The sequence below is a fragment of the Propithecus coquereli genome, unplaced genomic scaffold (genome assembly GCF_000956105.1).
Source record: "Propithecus coquereli isolate 6110/MARCELLA unplaced genomic scaffold, Pcoq_1.0 Scaffold209, whole genome shotgun sequence".
Classification (NCBI taxonomy): Eukaryota; Metazoa; Chordata; class Mammalia; order Primates; family Indriidae; genus Propithecus; species Propithecus coquereli.
The window spans coordinates 3,288,090-3,305,818 of NW_012145967.1; the positions used below are offsets into that span (position 1 = coordinate 3,288,090).

General features: G+C 44.3%; 1 protein-coding gene across 5 annotated transcripts in view; it reads right to left on the reverse strand.

The window, feature by feature from the left end:
• Positions 1 to 17,729, reverse strand: part of OPCML (opioid binding protein/cell adhesion molecule-like) — a 1,134,565-nt gene that overhangs the window by 533,335 nt on the left and 583,501 nt on the right. The window contains exons 1-2 of one of the 5 annotated variants that reach the window (XM_012644285.1): positions 15,147 to 15,159; positions 11,081 to 11,162 (exon numbers count right to left, since the gene is read on the reverse strand). The exons of 1 other annotated variant lie outside the window; for it this stretch is intronic. In XM_012644285.1, the coding sequence (XP_012499739.1) occupies positions 11,081 to 11,162; position 15,147 (83 nt within the window). In that variant the 5' untranslated portion in view covers positions 15,148 to 15,159. Of the gene's footprint in view, positions 1 to 11,080; positions 11,832 to 15,146; positions 15,160 to 17,729 lie in introns of those variants that run through there. 3 more of the 5 variants (XM_012644281.1, XM_012644282.1, XM_012644283.1) reach the window with 3 other exon arrangements.

Consider the following 17,729-nt stretch of genomic DNA (forward strand, 5'->3'; position numbering starts at 1 on the left):
AAGAACATCTACATCACTAATCATTAGGAAAATGCGAATTAAATTACAGGAGATACTACTTTATACCCTTTAAAGTTATTTCTTTAAAAATAATAAAAATAATAACAACTGAATATAACAAATGTTGACAAGAATGTGGAGAAATTGGAAACCTTATGCATTGCTAGTGGGAACATAAAATGGTTCAACCACTATGGAAAACAGTATAGCAGTTCCTGAGAAAATTAAACATATAATTATCATGCAATCCAGCAATTCCACTTCTGGGCATAAACCGAAAGAACTGAAAGTAAGGATTTAAACAGATATTTGTATACCCATGTTCATAGCAGCATTATTCATGACAGTGAATGCAACTCAAGTGTCCATCAAAGGAAGAATGGATAAAGCAAATGTGGTATATACATACATTAGAAGATTATTCAGCCTTAAGAAGGAAGGAAATTATGGCCCATGCTACAACAAAGATGAACCTTGAAGACATAGTCATTGTGCTAAGTTAAATAAGCCAATCACAAAAGGACAAATACTGTACGATACCACTTGTCTGAGCTATCTAGTATGGTCAAAATCATAGAGACAGAAACTAGAATGGTGGTTTCCATGGGCTGGGGTGAGGGAAGAATGGGGAGTTATTGTTTAAAGGATACGGAGTTTCAGTTTGAAAGCTGAAATAAGATCTGGAGGTGGATGGTGGTAATGGCTGCACAGCAACGTGAATATACTTAATGCCACTGAATTGTACACTTAAAATTGGTCAAAGTGCTAAATGTCATGTATATTTTACGACAATAAAAAAGGGGCATGGAGGAACTTTTGGGGGTGGTAATATAGATGTTCTGTACCTTGCAAGGTCGTGGTTACATGGGTGAATATACGTGTCCAAGTTTATTGCTGTGAACACTTAATATAGGTGCATTTTATTTTAACACATTAACTACCATGTGAGTTGTATTTAACTCATACTAGTTTTAAACCTGGGACCTCATGAAGTATAGGTAACTCACACATCTCTTCACCTTTACCTTTTTGAACTATTTTTCAAGTTGCATATACTCACGCACAGAAAATGATAAAAACTAGTAATTTTTTCATTAAATTAGAAAGGATCATTTTGTTTTCAAAGTTCTTATTCTATTTTCTTAATAAAACACCATGGCCCCAGGGAAAAAAAATTTTTTTCAGTGTGGCAGACAATCAATGTGTTAAGCAAATTTCCTTCCTTCCTCCCTTTTTATCACTCTCACTGCTTTCCTCCCTCCTCCCTGATCTGTGGGCTCTGTGTTCTGCCAACATATTTACATATTCAACATATGTGAACGTTTAGAGAGAAGAGCCCAGAATTAATTCAACTTTACAATTTCCACACTGCCTAGAATAGTGCTTGTAGGTACTCGATAAAAATTGCTTGCTTAAATTGTGAATTCAGTAACTTATATTTTTTAAAAATTAATAACTACTGATTGTGATCTTGCTGCACTGTCAGACCTTCATCTCGGCTCTTCACAAACTTGGTATCATCTACTCCCTCCCAACAGCCCAGTGAAGAGGGTATATAGTCCTTTTTTTTCTTTTTAATCAGGAAATTGAGGCTTAGAAATTGAGTCACTTGTCCAACCACATACAGTTACTAAGTACCGGAACCAGGGTCTGAAATGAACGTTTTGACTATGCAGCCAGTGTTCGTAACCTCTCGATTGAGGTTATGCTTTATCTTATATTTCACTGAGCACCCATTGACTTGCAATTGTAAAACGGAGCATATAATCAAGAACATTCTATAAACTGTTTCCATTGCGCAAGTACAGCACGATGCATGCTGCTGGGGCGTGTTCAGGGACCTCGCGTGAGAGCTCGTTTCAGGAGCAGCTGCATTTCACATGGCCACAGTCATGAGTCCACAAATCCCTTCATCCTGAGATGCCCGCTGGAATGTTAAGAGATTACTCACATTGGCTTTTCCATCCCCTAAAGTTTGCAAATGTTCTTCCAGAATGCCAGCTAGGTGAAAGAGGGGAAGCAGGCAGACCTCCCTTGCAACTGCCCAGAATCTCTTGCCACCCACTTTGGGAACATGGCAAAACTGGCAAATACCGCAATTATAAGAAGCAGGAGGAGACAGGACAAGTGTAATATCAACTATTTAGGGAGAGATCAGTCTCTGAACTAGGATTCAAATGCCAGAATCTGTGGTTGTAATCTCACTGATTTCTGCATTACTCAACATAGGTGAGAATATCTCCATTAGAAAAGGTAGATATGCATGGTGTGTGTGTGTGCGCGCGCGTGTGCATGTTTGTGAAAGAGGGGGAGAAACAGAGACAGAGATAGAGATAAAGGAGAAGCATTCATCTTTTCAAAACACTTGGAGCACTTACTAAGCATTAGGTATTCTGTTGGACACTAAGACACAAAGATAAATAGAGGATATTAATGCATTTAACAAAGAGCATGGGAGATGCAATGAAAATGACAATGGGAAGAGGAATATCTTTACAGATGGCATAAAAAAGCACAAGACAGTACAAATTTGAGTACCATAATTCCTTCCTCTTACATGGGGTGTCTTACAGACAATAACTCAGTGTGAGCACGGACCCTCTAATAAAACACCTGGCTGATTCAATTCCCTGTGTGCACAGATAGTGACTCCTTCTTTTATCCATCATGGGAGGTTCCAAACTGTGAGCCGGAGGCTGTATGCGCGAAGGCATCAGTGGGTGGTCGAGGCAGGCAAAATACCTGACAGAGCAAGCCACATATCTGAGAATAAATTGTTTAATCGCACAGGAGCAGGGCAGATGGGAGCAAGTGTGACATGGCCTAGACCTCACGTGTTGCCTGGATGTGAGGTGGTCTCCAAAAAGAACATTTGGGTGAGCAGGCAAACATAAGCATTGGAAGGTCCTTGAACCACTAGGCTGGGCAGAGTGGGGTCAAGGGCAAACCTAGTCCCTCAGAGAAGAGATCTGATCACCCAGGGCATGGGGAAGGTCGGAAGTCGATTAGCAAGACATGGAGTAGGGCCCAGTGAGAGAAGGGGACTTAGAGCTGCGGGGTAGGCGGGGAGTGAGGTTCAGAAAGAGCTGGAGCCCTGCAACAAGCGAGAATTTGGTCCTCAAACTGCTCCTGCCTTGGCTTAGGATGGTCACCAGCATGTGTGTGGTCCCGTGGCCCGACACTCAGAGACAGAGATGTTCACACCCCAGAAACGCCGCAGGGAGGGCCACTCACTCTTCTCTGGCCACTTTCCTTTCTGCTTCTTTTCTCTACCCCTGACTACTCAGTAATTCCACCTGAGGCTTCTTTTATTCTCACACGTACACACCCTCCCCTGCTCTTTAGCTGCTTTCTTTCCCTTCTTTCAACTCTAAACTGATACTTTTGGAAAATTTCTCTCCAACGCTCTCCTTTCACGTATCATTCCATTTTTGTCTTTTATTTCCTTTTTTCCTTTATCTATCTGCCTTCCTTCATCAACATGTATGAAAATTTCTCCAAATGTCAGCGTAGTGACAAATGTGTATGTAAATCAAATAAAAGCTACGCATTTTAAAATTAAATTTGGCTCGATGGAAATAATACTACAAACTTGAAAACTTTTGGAAGTATTCAGAAATATCTTTGAGAAAATGTTTCCATATTATCTTCCTCTAATTACACCTACTTTTCTTCAGCATTGGCATTCACAATAAATAGAAAATTATCGTATTCATTTTTTCTCTTTTGCGTAATTACTTCTATAACAACACTGTTTTCCATTATTCTTCATTGCTAGTATATAGCGTTTTGGGTAATTGTGAGTTGAATTATCTTCTGTGGACTAGCCAGAAAACTTAACAACCACTTATAACATTCTTTGCTCTTATTATGCAATGGAAACTTGGTTAATTGAGATACCATAAATCTTCAGGCCCAGTGAAAATGTTTAATATTTAAAACCAATTTCTAAAAATTTTATTGATCAGCACTTTTATAGGAAGCCAGGTCAAGGCCTTCAGCATGTCTTTAATTTAAGCAAAACGTATCATCCCCAGGGAAGAGGAGGCCAGAGCAGGTCACGTGATTTTCTCTGGGGTATGAACTGGAGGCAAGGTGGGGGGAAGGCCTGCGGGTCTCTGTTCTCATAGCCTTAGTGGCTTCAATTATTGTGGGAATGTAAGGATGGGAAGGAGGATTATGGAATGAAATACTTTAGGGTTTAAGTAAATTACTTCTCTTCATTCTATACTTGAGCATCGCTCACTTCCTCACAGTTCTCAGTGTTGTGTTCTTACCGACAAGTGGCCTGCTTATTTGGTCTTGGTTTGCAGGTCCTTTGAGGCACTACTGTACATGCTGTGGGAGGTCCCATGACAAGATAATACAACATTCAGGGCAGGCTCAAAACCAAGAGCGCCAGTGCTCCCCATGACAGTGTGTGGGACCCTCTCCCCCCGGGCTGTCATGTTGTGCAGTGTCCGCAGTGTGCACCATTTCCAGCCCCCGGAGGGAGACCTGTGTTCACCAGGGCTATCACGCACCATGAAGCGTGGAGACGCGGGCGGCAGGACAGCAGACAGCGACAGCCCTCCACTGAAACACTGATTGCCTGACCTTGGGTTCAGCATGTGTCCAGGGAACAGAAAGGGTGCCCTTTATTTTTTCCTGCTTGTAACACTTGGAAACTTTCTCTGTTCTATCTGGGAGGGACATACTATAAAATTGAGAGGAAGCAGAAAGAAAGGTCTCCTAGAAACTAATGTAGACTCTGACACAACATAACCATGTGACCAAAGGCAAGTGGTTTAACTTTTCTAACCTCAATCTCCTAGGCTGTTCATTGGGATCATAATAGTCTGAAAATCACATGAAATGGTAGGTAATTGATGTGGCATCTGACACATAGTAAATCCTGTACAATAGGAGTTTTTGTTGTGCTAAAAGCAACCCCTCCTCCTCTGGGCTCTTGCAAATTTTATTAAAGGGTCTGTGGCATTATCCCGCAAGGAGAGTAAGGCAAAGCTCAAACACTTTCTCTAACCTTCTCCACCGGGAAATCCATACACAGATCTAGGCTGGGCAGTGCTGAGCTGCTTAGATATTATAGCTTCAATTTTCACTTAAAAAAAAAAAAATACACCAGGGTATAAAAGCAGTAAGTAGGTGTCATTTATTGGGAGATAGGAGGAGACTGAGAATGGACCAAGGTGAAAAGAAAGAAGCTTCTCCCCAACACCCATTCCATACAAATTTTAGCTCCGATTCAACTATGCACAACATCAATAAGAGCAACTTCTTGCAGGACAAACAATAAACAAACAAACCTGAAATAATCTCATGTTATCTTGTCAGTATTTAAAAAAAAAAATCAGGAAAGGTTAACACTTGGTTCCCAACTTAACAGGCAATGCAAATTTCTGCCAGCCCTAAAGATGTCTTGGACCTTAATTCCCTCTTCTCATCTCATGACTTTGAAGGCTGCTGCACATTAATAATAAGTAATTTTAAAAGTCCTCCCCTGGGAAGGTCAAACGAGACCTATTTGACTCTTCCTCTCCACTGCATCTCACTGCCTGATCCCATCAGATCTGCAACAACTGCCGGCCAGACCCGCTCTCCAGCCCCCTCAGAGCCCATGCACAGGAAGCAGGCCAAGGGCAGAGTCCTTTTTTAGAAGCTAAAAGGAAGGGAAATGAAAGACAGAACTAAAACGAACCCAATGGCTAAATTTACTTTAAAAGGTTAAATAATTACCCAAAGGACTTAGCTAAGAGCTGCTGAGTTTTCCAGAATGTTCAGAAAGCCATGGGGCATGTACCTTAAATGCTTTAAAACGCCTTCTCCCATCCCCTGCTTTGGAGTGTGGGCCTGGGGTGTGTGTGTTGGGGAGGTGTTTGCCCATGTCCAATCAGGGATACAAGGGAGGGTCACAAAGCCAAGCTAGCCCGCTCTGCCAGATTCTGCAGCCAAGACCTAACCACCCAACTGGGGAAACACCGCCTTCCCAGGCAAATGCCCCCCTGCCTTCTTGCTCTGGTATCTCCTTGGGCCTGTAACAAGGCAAATCTCTGCAAAGGCAGCTCACCTTCAAATGTGTTACTCTACTGCTGCTAAGAAGATGCCTCTTACTTGTTGTCTTGCCCTCAGGGATAGTGAAGGCTTTTGCATAGTTTCAGATCAGACTGCAGTCATTGGTCGATTCAACTGTCCCCTCTGGCAAGTGATTTGAATGGAATCCAAAAATCCCTCAGGCCTCCAAGATCTCTAACCAACTGCTGTGCCTGATTGTCCCAGAATCATATTTTAAGAGAACAAAATTCTTTAGATATAAGCATTTCATTGCCATAGAGGTAATAATACATTAGAAGAGTTGGGTCCCATTGAGATGGATTAATGCATTCAATCAATACTTGCTTTTTTAAATCCATAGTATCCAACACAATGTCTGTACTCAATACATAAGACATGGCTCCTAAGCTCCAGGAGCCCACAGTCTATCCATAATCACACATGAAAAAACAACAGGTCCATAGTGTGTATCTGTTAGAACATAGGTCTGTGGCAGGGGTTATTGGAACTCAGATGCTGGTAATTCTTGATCACATGCAAAAAGCAGGATGCTGAGTGGAGTCGGGAAGACACACATTTTAAAGGTGTGTGTGTGTGTGTGTGTGGGGTGGAGCAAGCAGAAGACGGGGCAGATGAAACCGGAAAAGATTGAGAGTGTTGTCAGTTGTTAGTGAGGAGTTCCGTTTGGTACCAGTAACAACTTGCACATCCATGTTGCTTTATAGTTAACAGAACAGCACCTGATAACATAGACCAGGAGGATATTGTTTCCATGTGTATACAACCGAACTGACGTGCTCAAGGTCACATAGGTGGTAAGAGGGAGAATAAGAATCAAACCCAGGTACCCATGCTGCCGAGCACAGCACTTTCTAGAGTGTTAAGGTAGCCATCCCTTTGCACATGTTGGGGAGGTGCTTCCCTGGAAGGTAGGGACACTGGACACCAGCCTTGCTCAAGGTTCTAGGGCTGGAAGGGGATTTGGAGCACTGGTTCTCAACTCTGGCTCCACATTAGAAATGCTGGAAAAGATGCCGTAAGTGCCCACAGCCATGCCCTACCCCAGAGATTTTGATTTCATTGGTCTGGGAGCCTGGCATTGGAATTTTTAAAAAGTGTCCCAGGTAACTCCACCCAGGTTAGTGCCACCACCTGAGAGGTCCTTTATGAACCTGCACCAGCCTGAGTGTCTTTTTATTTCCTCATCTTCCCAGACCAAGAGCAAAGCCTTTGCACTTAACAGTTTAGGCAACTGAAACATTGAAATGCAAAAATCACGCATTTGTTTTGAAAAACCTAATGGCTACTCTAAATTTTCTAATTTACACAAAAGGAAGAGCTGCTGATGGTAAGTGCAAAATATGGAAAATCTCAGAGGAGACAAACAACAGAACATTGTCTTTGGGAACTCCACTGCCCTGATGCTTCGGCAAAATCCCACTGCTCGGATTATTCCTTGGCAGTAGTTAAACCTCAAATACTCAGTTCTGAATGGATTAACGAGGACCTCCAAAAGAAAATGCAGGGACACTTTAGAAAAGAGCCATTAAGCATAATCCCAAATCAGCAAGCTTAGATCAACAAAAGCGATTATCCTGCTGTTAAAAAACAAACAAAAAATCCCAGTATGTTGATGGGAACTTCTCCCATTGAGTGGGATGGTTACAGCAACAATCTCTACCTCTATTCCACTGCACTCCCTCAAAATGTCCACAGATGATGTAGACCCCCACAGGAACTCAAGCAAATCTAGAGGAGACTGAAGCCCACTAAGAAAGCACAAATGCAGTCATCCATTCAGCTGAGATGGCTTAATAGACACCGACGGACCATACCGAGGATCCTGGACTTCTTTCCTGATGTGGGCATTGATTCAGACGCAGGACTTCTAGATACTTGTCATATCTAATCTAATGGAAAGGCACAGAACATTTTTAACCCAACAGCAGATAATTGTAATGAAATGATTCTGGCCAAGAGGGCCCATTTGTAATAATGAATTCAAATCAGATTCATAGAAGCTATAATTCAACCCTAGTGAATAGCACCTTCATTTTCCATATCATCTCTCTCCCAAGAAGGCAAAATAACTCAATATTCAAATAATTATTTTTACTTTTCAAGTAGCCCTATGAAGTAGTTATGAGGGAGATAATATTGCCTCACTTACATAAAATGAGTTCCATCCATGTTCAAAACTTCAGTGTCATCTTTGGCACATCACTTCCTAATATCCCTCAGTGCAATCAAAGACCTGTCACAACAAAACTGATATCCCAAAGAAAGGAAATCATTCTTCTCTAAGCTGAGTAATTTTTCATCGGAAAATCTGAAGGCAAACCCAGGTTTCTTGACTCCTTTGCTTGTTCGACTAGGTCTTTGGCCTCCTTCTGTGACTCCATTCAAGATTTAGAAACAGACTTAAGATAATTTGATCTAGGGCAGTCACATTTGAAGGGATTTTTGTGGCTGATAGGCATAGGTATCATTCAATTTTCCTGATCCATTCTGAACATTTGATGCATTTGGAATACTAAATTCCCAAGTAATGAATTCCCAATGAATGTCTTTAAGGACACCAAAGAATAACCATACTTAAAAATTAGATATTTTTTAAAAGTGAAAAACATCACCAAATAAAACATGATCCATTTATCTGGAGTTGAGGCCAGGGACTTCTGGAAACTGGAAACGTGGACTCTCCCTCAGGGTACTGACAAACAATTTCTTTGTTAAGATGGTCACACAACTATTAGCCAATAAAGCAAAAGAATGTGGAAAACAAAAGAAGAGAGATTGGGACACACAGAAATTTGCAGGAGAGATTGGTGTTCTTTTAAGAAACATTGTAATAGTAATGAAATCATAACGTTAAAAAATAAGGGAATTATAAAAATTAAATGATAAAGAGGAAAAAGGAAGAAGAGAATGAATAACAGGTCAAAGTATACACGATAGGAGCATCTGATAAAAATGAAGTGAGAAAGTAATAAAAGAGAAGACCACACAGGTTAAAGAAAGAGGATATAAAGAGATTAAAACATCGAAAATGTGTCAAATTTGTCTATTCCAGGGGCAAATTTATAGACAAGAGGCAAAAATCAACACAAGACGTGTGCTTACTTTAAAAATTAGAGTATGCAATCAGGTGACAGATAACAGTTATACTCGAACATGTAAGTGAACATGTAAGTTGTTGTGTGTTTTTTCCATAAAGAACAAAAAGAAGAACTATTCAGCTTTTCTTGTTTTATTCCCATGCCCATTCCCAAGCCCAGCTGCTCAACATTAGGATTGAAGATCATGAAAACAGGCCAGCAGCTAATAAAAAAATGGTAGATCAAAGCCGGCCCTCTGCTGGTGGAATCGTCTTATTGCATCCTGGAAAGCAGAAAGCTCAGGTTTTTAAGTTTCTGGTTTAATTTTTAGGGGTAGGCAGAGGGCAGAGGACAGAGGACTTTGGAAAATTTAGCACAGTGATAGGTTAGAAGATAAAGAGGTACGTGGCAGCGTCAACATCCCAGTGTACTACTGACATTTCCCAACATTTCCTCGGTTAACATGCATTATAGCCCATGTGCTACTCATATCTTTGAGCCAACCAGTCCACTATAAATATGCATCCCACAAGTCATTTCTCAGGGAGCTGACTCCCAGACCTTCTCTGAAGCAATGAAGTAGGAATATTACATGCGAGTTTGGGCAGGCAGAGGGGTGCCCACGTGGCCAGGAGGACTTTTCCCTCATGCTGTCTGGGAGAAGCATCCTTATCCTCCTTTTTCTCTATCTTCTCTGTGCATCCAAGCAACAGCAGACAGGGTTCTGGGACCCGTTCTTTAGCTCTAAAGAAGATCTAACTAAGAACCACCACACAAAGTAGCAAGAATCCAACCTTAACCCTTGGGCTTAAGAAAAGAATATTAGTGCCCCAGATGCTTTCTTTCCTTCCCCGGGGAGAGGCTTGTCTAGATTTGGGGAGAGTTCCACCAGGAAAGCCAAAGGAAGAATAGGAAGAACTCCCACCCTCATTCTCTCCTTGGAGAAGCCAGGCATTTTGGCTGCAGAATCTGGGTCAGAATGTTTTATTTTCACCATAACCATCAAAGTCATAGGCAGGGCAAATGCATTCACCCTGTGTACACTGTGAGACATAGTTAAGCTGGGACGTCCCTGAATCTGTCTCCTAGGACCAGAACTGCCTCATTAAAGGGATAAAAGATGATATCTGCTGAGCTGGTGGAAAGTGGTGGCTGCATTTTTATTAAAGTCTCTGCCGCAGCAGGCCCAGTCCCCAAAGGTTCATATTCCAAGAATCTCCACCCCTCTGCCTGGAGCATGTAAGTGATTCTCTGTAACTCGTTAAGTTAAAACAAAAAGCTTTTCTATTGTGCTTTTCACACAGGAGTGATGTCATTGCATAAAAGCTACATGTTTCCTCTCTTTGGCCTCAGTCTGCAAAAATAAAACAGCCCTCATAATTTATAATAGAGGCCCCAGGAGCATCACGCTGGGTTGGCACCAGTGCTGGGTTTGCGCAAACTCCTAACAGCCGTGGCCTGGCACTGGTCATTCCAGAGCCCGCAATTCCAGGTGTACCTCTGATGAGAGCTAGCCTGCTGGTCCTGGGAATGATCCCACCTCGTCACACACCTTGTGGCCTGTGGAAAAGCATCCACAGATCGTAGGCTAACCACCCAGTCTTTCAACTCCAGTACTGTCATTTTCTCATCTTGGTGCCCACGCAACAGTGAATCTAGCATGTCACGGCCTCATAGATCCATGGAGTCCCAAGAGTGTGCCTCAGTGCTTACTCATAAGCACCTGGACCAGAAAAGCTGGAGCAGATGACAAACCTGTCCAGGAGCATGGATGTCAACTGCCACCGTGTGCAAGTGGGCACCTCTCGGGCCTGCAGAAGGCCCTCTCACGCGCTCCAGTGCCCCAAGGAGCCTTCCGTTCTCTCTCCCTCACCCCTCCCCAGGACCCACATCCGAGGGGCTTAGTCCCCCGCTGAAGGATAGCTCCCTACCTGAGGGTGGCGCTCTCCCCCTGCCGGACCGTCACGTTGTCCATAGCTTTGGGGAAGGTGGCATCTCCGCTGCGCACGGGCACTCCTGTGGGTACAAGGAACAGCAGCCTGAGAGACACGACCACGAGGCACTTCCAGGGCAGGAACAGGTTCCCACAGACCCCCATCCTCGACAGCCACAACTTCCCCGAACTCCGGCAGCCGCACGGTCCTGGTCCCCCGCCCCGCACACCAGCCGGTCTCAGGAAGTGGTGTGGGGAGAAAGGAAAGGGATAGAGCACGCCAGAAGCAGAAAGGAGGAAGGAGAAGAAAAGAGTCCAGGCTCTCCGGAGTCTAATAATTCTTCCTCGAATCCTGCCTCAGCTTTCCAGCCTGGCAGAACCAGATGCCCCCTCCTGCATCCAAAAAGAGCTTTCTCGACGCTCCCCTGGGGAGGAGGGAGGCAGCCAGGAAGGGAGAGGAGGAAGGAAGGTGCGGGGATGAAGGTCACAGATTGCGCTTTCTCTGCCACTCTCTTCAAGACGCTACTTTAAGATTCAGTTGGGCACGTTCTGCAGAGGTCTGGCATCAAAAGTTTATAACCCAAAGAAGAAGGCAAGTGTCTCTGACATAAAGGAGATGTCATAAAAAGCTGCTGCTTCAAGGAGAGGAGAAAATGTTTTATTAGATCACACATATGTATAGAAATATTTATAAACCAGCCCCAAGTCTCGCATCTGGAGCCCGAAGGAGGTAAAAAGTTCCAGGCGGGGAGCGCAGCCGGCGCGGCGCAGGATCCTCCGGTCGGTGGCCGTCCTCCCCGCAGCCCGGTCGGCGCCTCGCCGCCAGCCCGCGGAGCGCCGCCCGGCGCAGGCTCGGGGCGCGGGGGAGCTGGGCGGACGGCGGCCCCCGCCTCCTCCGGGGACGCGGCACGGGACGCGGGGACGCGCGGACGCCGCGCTCAGCGGCCGCCCCCGGCCTCCGCGCCGCCTTCCTCCCGGGAGCAGCCCCGACGCGCGCGGGCCCCGACCGCCGGGGTTGTCATGGCAGCAGCTCCTTCCCTGACCGCCACTTTCTCCCGGAGCCGCCTCGGAGCGAGCGGGCGGGCGGGCGGCGCGGACTGCGCGCTCATCCCGGCGGGCGGGCGCAGGCTCGGGCGCCCACCTCAACCCCCGCCGCGCCCGCCTGGCCTGGGCACTGCACCCGGCTCCGCTCTCCCCCTGACACCCGAGCAAGCCGAGAGAATGCTGCGCCCCCTCTCAGTGGCTTCCCCGGGTGTAGGGGTAGGGTGGGGGGAGTGGGGAGGCGGAGGGGAGGGCGGGAGAGGGAGTTCTGGGGAAAGCAGCAAATTGAAAACTGACACTGGCACCTTCCCTCCCCGCATGCCATGCCTAAGCAGAAGTTGCCAAACCCCGCCCTGGAGAACTGAACTACATTCTGAAGCCAGGTAGCCCAACCCAGTCTGCACGTCCCCCTCTGCGCACGTTCTCCCCCAGCCAAGCTACAGTGCCAGGTGGCAGAGCTCTCCTGGGCCTATGCAAAAAGATGCAATGAGCTTCCCTCTCTGATGACCCGCCTGGAAACACTTAAGCCCTTCCACTGCATGCCTATTTCCCAAACTAGCAAATCTTAATTTCTTCTTACAACATGACATGCAAAATAGTCCCCCTCCTACCCCATGCTTATTATCCCTGCATCTTGTTGTAAAAAGCAGGAGCTTGGAAAAACACATGGAGATCCTAAAAAGTATTAGGACCAATCTTCATAAAATCCGTCTGCAGCTTTATGGTTATATAAAGTGGCACCATAATGGTGTTGGGAGGGGACTTGTGATATTGTGATTAGAGGCCAGCCCCCCCGTTTCTTTGGGCTCAAATTCATTTCTTTAAGCTCTGAACTCAAGAGCTCCAGCTTTCCTTGGGCCTGTCACGATGTTTTTTCCTGCTGCCCCCAGCAGGAGCTTCCCCTTACAGCATGACTCTTGTATCCTAATTTAATGGTTGCTATGCGCATCTGCTCTACTGTATTCTTTCTCAAAGCCTTTTGTTCAATTAGACTGTGCTCTGCACAATTGGCAAATGAAATTTAATTCAAAAATAAGCATTAAGCTCTTATCATTTATTACCTTAGTTGCTGAAGGATACAAAAGCATACTACCTGCTCTCAGCTCTGAGGGACTGAGCACAAATAAATACTGCCCCATTTCCTGTTGTAAAATGGTTAGCCCGTGTATATTTTTACGTTTAAAATTTTTAATTAGAGCATCTTACCTAGAAGAGAGAATACTTATCACTAGTCATATCAGCTGTAGTGAAAATACATATGGGCATGCATTGCTTAACGAAGGGATACATTCATTTTAAGAAATGCGTGGTTAGGTGATGTCACCATTATGTGACTATCATGGAATATATTTACTTACACAAACTGAGATGGCACAGCCTACTACACACCTGGGCTATGTGGTACAGCCTATTGTCCCAGGCTGCAAACCTGCACAGCGTGTTACTGTACTGAACACTGTAGGCAACTGTAACACGATGGTAAGTATTTATGTATCTAAACATAGAAAAGGTACAGTAAAAATACTGTATAAAAGATAAAAAAAACGGTACATCTATATAGGGCACTTACCATGAATGGAGCTTGCAGGACTGGAAGTTGCTCTGGGTGAGTCAGTGAGTTAAATGAGCCAATGTAAAAGCCTAGGACATTACTGTACACTAGTGTAGACTTTGTAAACACTGTACACTTAGAGTACACTAAATGTGTTGAAGAATATTTGTCTTCAATAATAAACTGGCTTACTATAACTTTTTAACTTTTTGACAATTTTATGATAACATTTAGCTGTTATGACATTGTACAGCTGTACAAAAATATTTTCTTTCTTTATATCCTTATTCTATAAGCTTTTTTCTCTTTTTAAAATTCGTTATTTCTATTTTTTTACTTTTTTAATTCTTTTGCTAAAAACTAAGACACAAACACACACATTAGCCTCGGCCTACTCAGGGTCAGGATCATCAGTATCACTGCTTTCCACCTCCATGTCTTGTCCCACCGGAAGGTCTTCAGGGGCAATAACATGCACGGAGCTGTCATCTCCTGTGATAACAACTGGTTCTGCTGGAGTATCTCCTGAAGGTCCTGCCTGAGGCTATTTTACAGCTAATTTTTTTTAGAAGCACTAATAGAAGGAGTATACTCTAAAACAACAATAAAAAGTATAGTGTAGTGACAATAGAAACCAGTAACAGTTGTTCTTTATCATTACCAAGTATTAGAACTGTGCAAAATGGCATGTGTTATGCTTTTACGGACTGGCAGCCCACTTGGTTTGTTCACACCAGCATCGCCACAAGCACCAGAGTAATGCGGTGCACTGTGGCTGCAGCTCACTAGGCAATGGGAATTTTTCAGTTGCATGTGATCTTTCGCAACCACTGTTGTACATGTGTCCATCATTGTCGGAATGTCATTACATGGCACGGTATTGTATTAGATCCTTTCTAGAAAGCCGATAGAATGAAGGCAGGAGCCGGGCTCAATACTCATCCCTGAGCTCCTGGGCTGCAAGGCTGAGGGGAGTGACGATGCAGAGAGGAGAGGCTGAGGGCTTAGGGAACGGCCCCACTGCTTATTTTCGGACCCTCCATCGGTTTCAATGACACATCTTTTCCCAAGGCTCGAGTGTACCTGGGTTTTGTGTATACATATTGTGTATAATCCTCTCAACTCTGTGACACTCTTGTCCAGTATTGCCAGACTGGGAAGGCTCTTTTCCGTGCTCTGACGTGTGTGAGGCTGAGAACATGAGGCTGGGCTTATGGTTGTCTTCAGTTACAGAGTTTGGCTCTTGAACACAGTGGCGGTGGCTGTGGAGTTGGGTCAGGATGCTGCACGCACGTCAGACAGCTCCTGCCACTTGGTTATAGGGCGTTCAGATTCCATCACCTCCTCCTGAACCTGCTGGCTTTATTCCTTCTCAGATGAAAACAGGGGCAGTTGCTAAATCAGCTCATGAAGATTGCTTGAGACAGGAAGAGTTATCAGGGGAGAAAAGAAAGCATAAGAGAGCATCAGCTTCCAGGCAGGAAAAGAATGGCTGAGGCAAGTAAAGAAGAAAGGCAGAGATAGGTTGAAGCGAGGTGTAAACTTTCTTAATAATATATGATAAGTCCTGCTCTTGCGAAGGCATAAACTCATTTTTTGCAGAGCTGGCTCCCCACAACTTAAGGAATCTGAAATCCTGTGTCTATTTCCTTCTGTAAGACTGGTTAGCTCAATATTTATGAGTGAATAAATAGGCTGAACTCAAGGGCTAGCAAATCAGAGACATAACTGCAAAGGTCTGATCTTTATATTAATCTATGTCAGTCCACTATTTTATGGGGGAGATTTCATTCACTGTAAGGCATTGCTATGGACCAGTATTTCCCGTTATAGAATAGAAGGCTAAAACCAAATTTAAAGTGGAAAAAGAAAAAAAGTTGAGGCTCACAATGAACAAGGACTAAATAGTTTATGTCATAAATTTCCTATGAAGTGCCTAGCTGAGTCCCATGATAGGACGGCCCCTAGTTAAACCCTCTTAGATATATGAAAACCTATATAAAGACAAATTAGCATAATGACTAAGAGTACAGATTGAGTATCCCTTACTTGAAATGCGTGAGACCAGAAGTGCTTCAGATTGTGGATTATTTTGAATGTTGGAGTATTTTCATTATACTTACTGGTTGAGCATCCCAAATTCCAAAATCTAAAATACAAAATGCTCCAATGAGCACTTCCTTTGAGCATCATGTAGGCATTCCAAAGTTTCAGATTTTGAAGGTCGCAATCAGATTTTTGGATTTGGGATGCTCAACTGGTAGTGTTCTGAAGCTGAATCATCTGTTCAGTTACTGACTCCTCATCTCTCCAGCTGCATAACTGGTACGAATAATACCCATCTTACCTACCTTACAAGGTTTGGGGGCGTTTTGAAATATACCCAGAATTTTGTTTTAATCACAGATGGTAAGATGATAAACACAGAGACAACTGCCTTGAGAGAAGACTTCATTACCTACAATTCCCAAAATGAGGAGACACGCCACCACATGCCATCCAGGGCCACGTGGGAAGCACCAGGGTTGGGCAGGAGGAGGAGTGAGAAGGCACAGGGCCCTTGTTGTGGTTTCCATGGCAAGACATCGGAGAGGCAGAGCAGGTAAACATGAGCAAGCTAGGATTGTACCATTTGAATATTTTTGTTAGGTTTTGGGTTACAGAGGTGGTTTCTCATTGCCTTGTACCTGGCCCTGGGGTGATTTAGGGAAAGGGCAATATTGCCTTGGGCGTGATAGTTGGATAAGAGGGGTATGAGCTTTGGATTGATTGGTTTGCATGTAAAGGGCAGGATCATAGGCTAGTTGTTTACTATCTGTATGAATTAGCTAGTCCAAAAGGGGCAGTCTCTCCAGGATTAGCAAGGCCTCGAGATGTCAAAGCATTATAAAATACAGAGAATAAAAAACATGATTAATATAGGGGCAATTAATGAGATAATGCATGCAACATATCATCAAAGGACTTGGCACACCAGCAAATGTAATAATCATAAATGATGGTTATGCAGCAAAACTCCATTGTCATGTGATAACAATTTGTGACATGTAAAAAGATATGAGTGAAAGGCCATACATGCCCTACGTACAAACTAGAGCTTTGGCTCAGGTGTACAGAAGTCTTGTTTTTTATGACAATTTGCAACAGAAAATGCAAAGTTGGGTCTAGATTACAGGGCTGTAGTGATCACAAGACACAAAGACCACTGGCTAGTTGGAGAGAAGCTATTATGAGCTCGCTTGAGAATAGGGATTCTTGTCAGAAGGAATTGTCTCAAGTAGGAGAAACGAAGAGTGGAGAAGGTAGACGACGAGCTGTGAAGGACCCTTGGGACCTCCAGTGCAGAATACAGGTAGTATTGAAGCTGACTTGAAGCTGACGGGTGGTATCTGCAACCTGGAGATGACAGAATGGCCTGGAGAAGCTGGGGGAAGTGTAAGGCAAGCCACTTGGAAAAAGCACCTCTAAGTAGTCTAACCACATTTTTTTCATTTCACATTAATTTAAATGAGATTGCGTGCCCATAGCATTCCTTCTTACATACAGACCGTGCCTGGTGAAGGAAGCCAGTGCATGCCCCCAAAGAGTTAACTCCTGGCAGAAGCAGATGAACAAAGACGCACAGGAATCATCTCACATAGAGCACCCGCCGTCATGGGAAAAGGAAATGTGGGAGAAGGCAGGCCTGGTGGGGCAGCAGCTAGACGATTGTCCTGGCTACCAGAGCTGGCTGCTGACTACCAATCGTGGGCACCATGCTGCAGCTGCTTTGGGTGTGGGTGAGTGTGTCTAACCAGCACCGTGGGCTGCGAGAACCAGCTCACCTATGACACGACATCACCTGCCTCATATTCATCGGCAAGTCACCCTCACACAGAGGGGGTAACCAAGACGCACAATCAGAGAAACAAACCAGCAAAGAAAATGACAGAAACTCTTAGCACGATTTTCACTTGCTCACTTATTCATTCATCACTAATTCCGTAACATGTGCTGCCTGTGTTATGTCGGGCACCGTTCTGGGCACTGGAGATGCCGTGGTCAACGAGAAGAT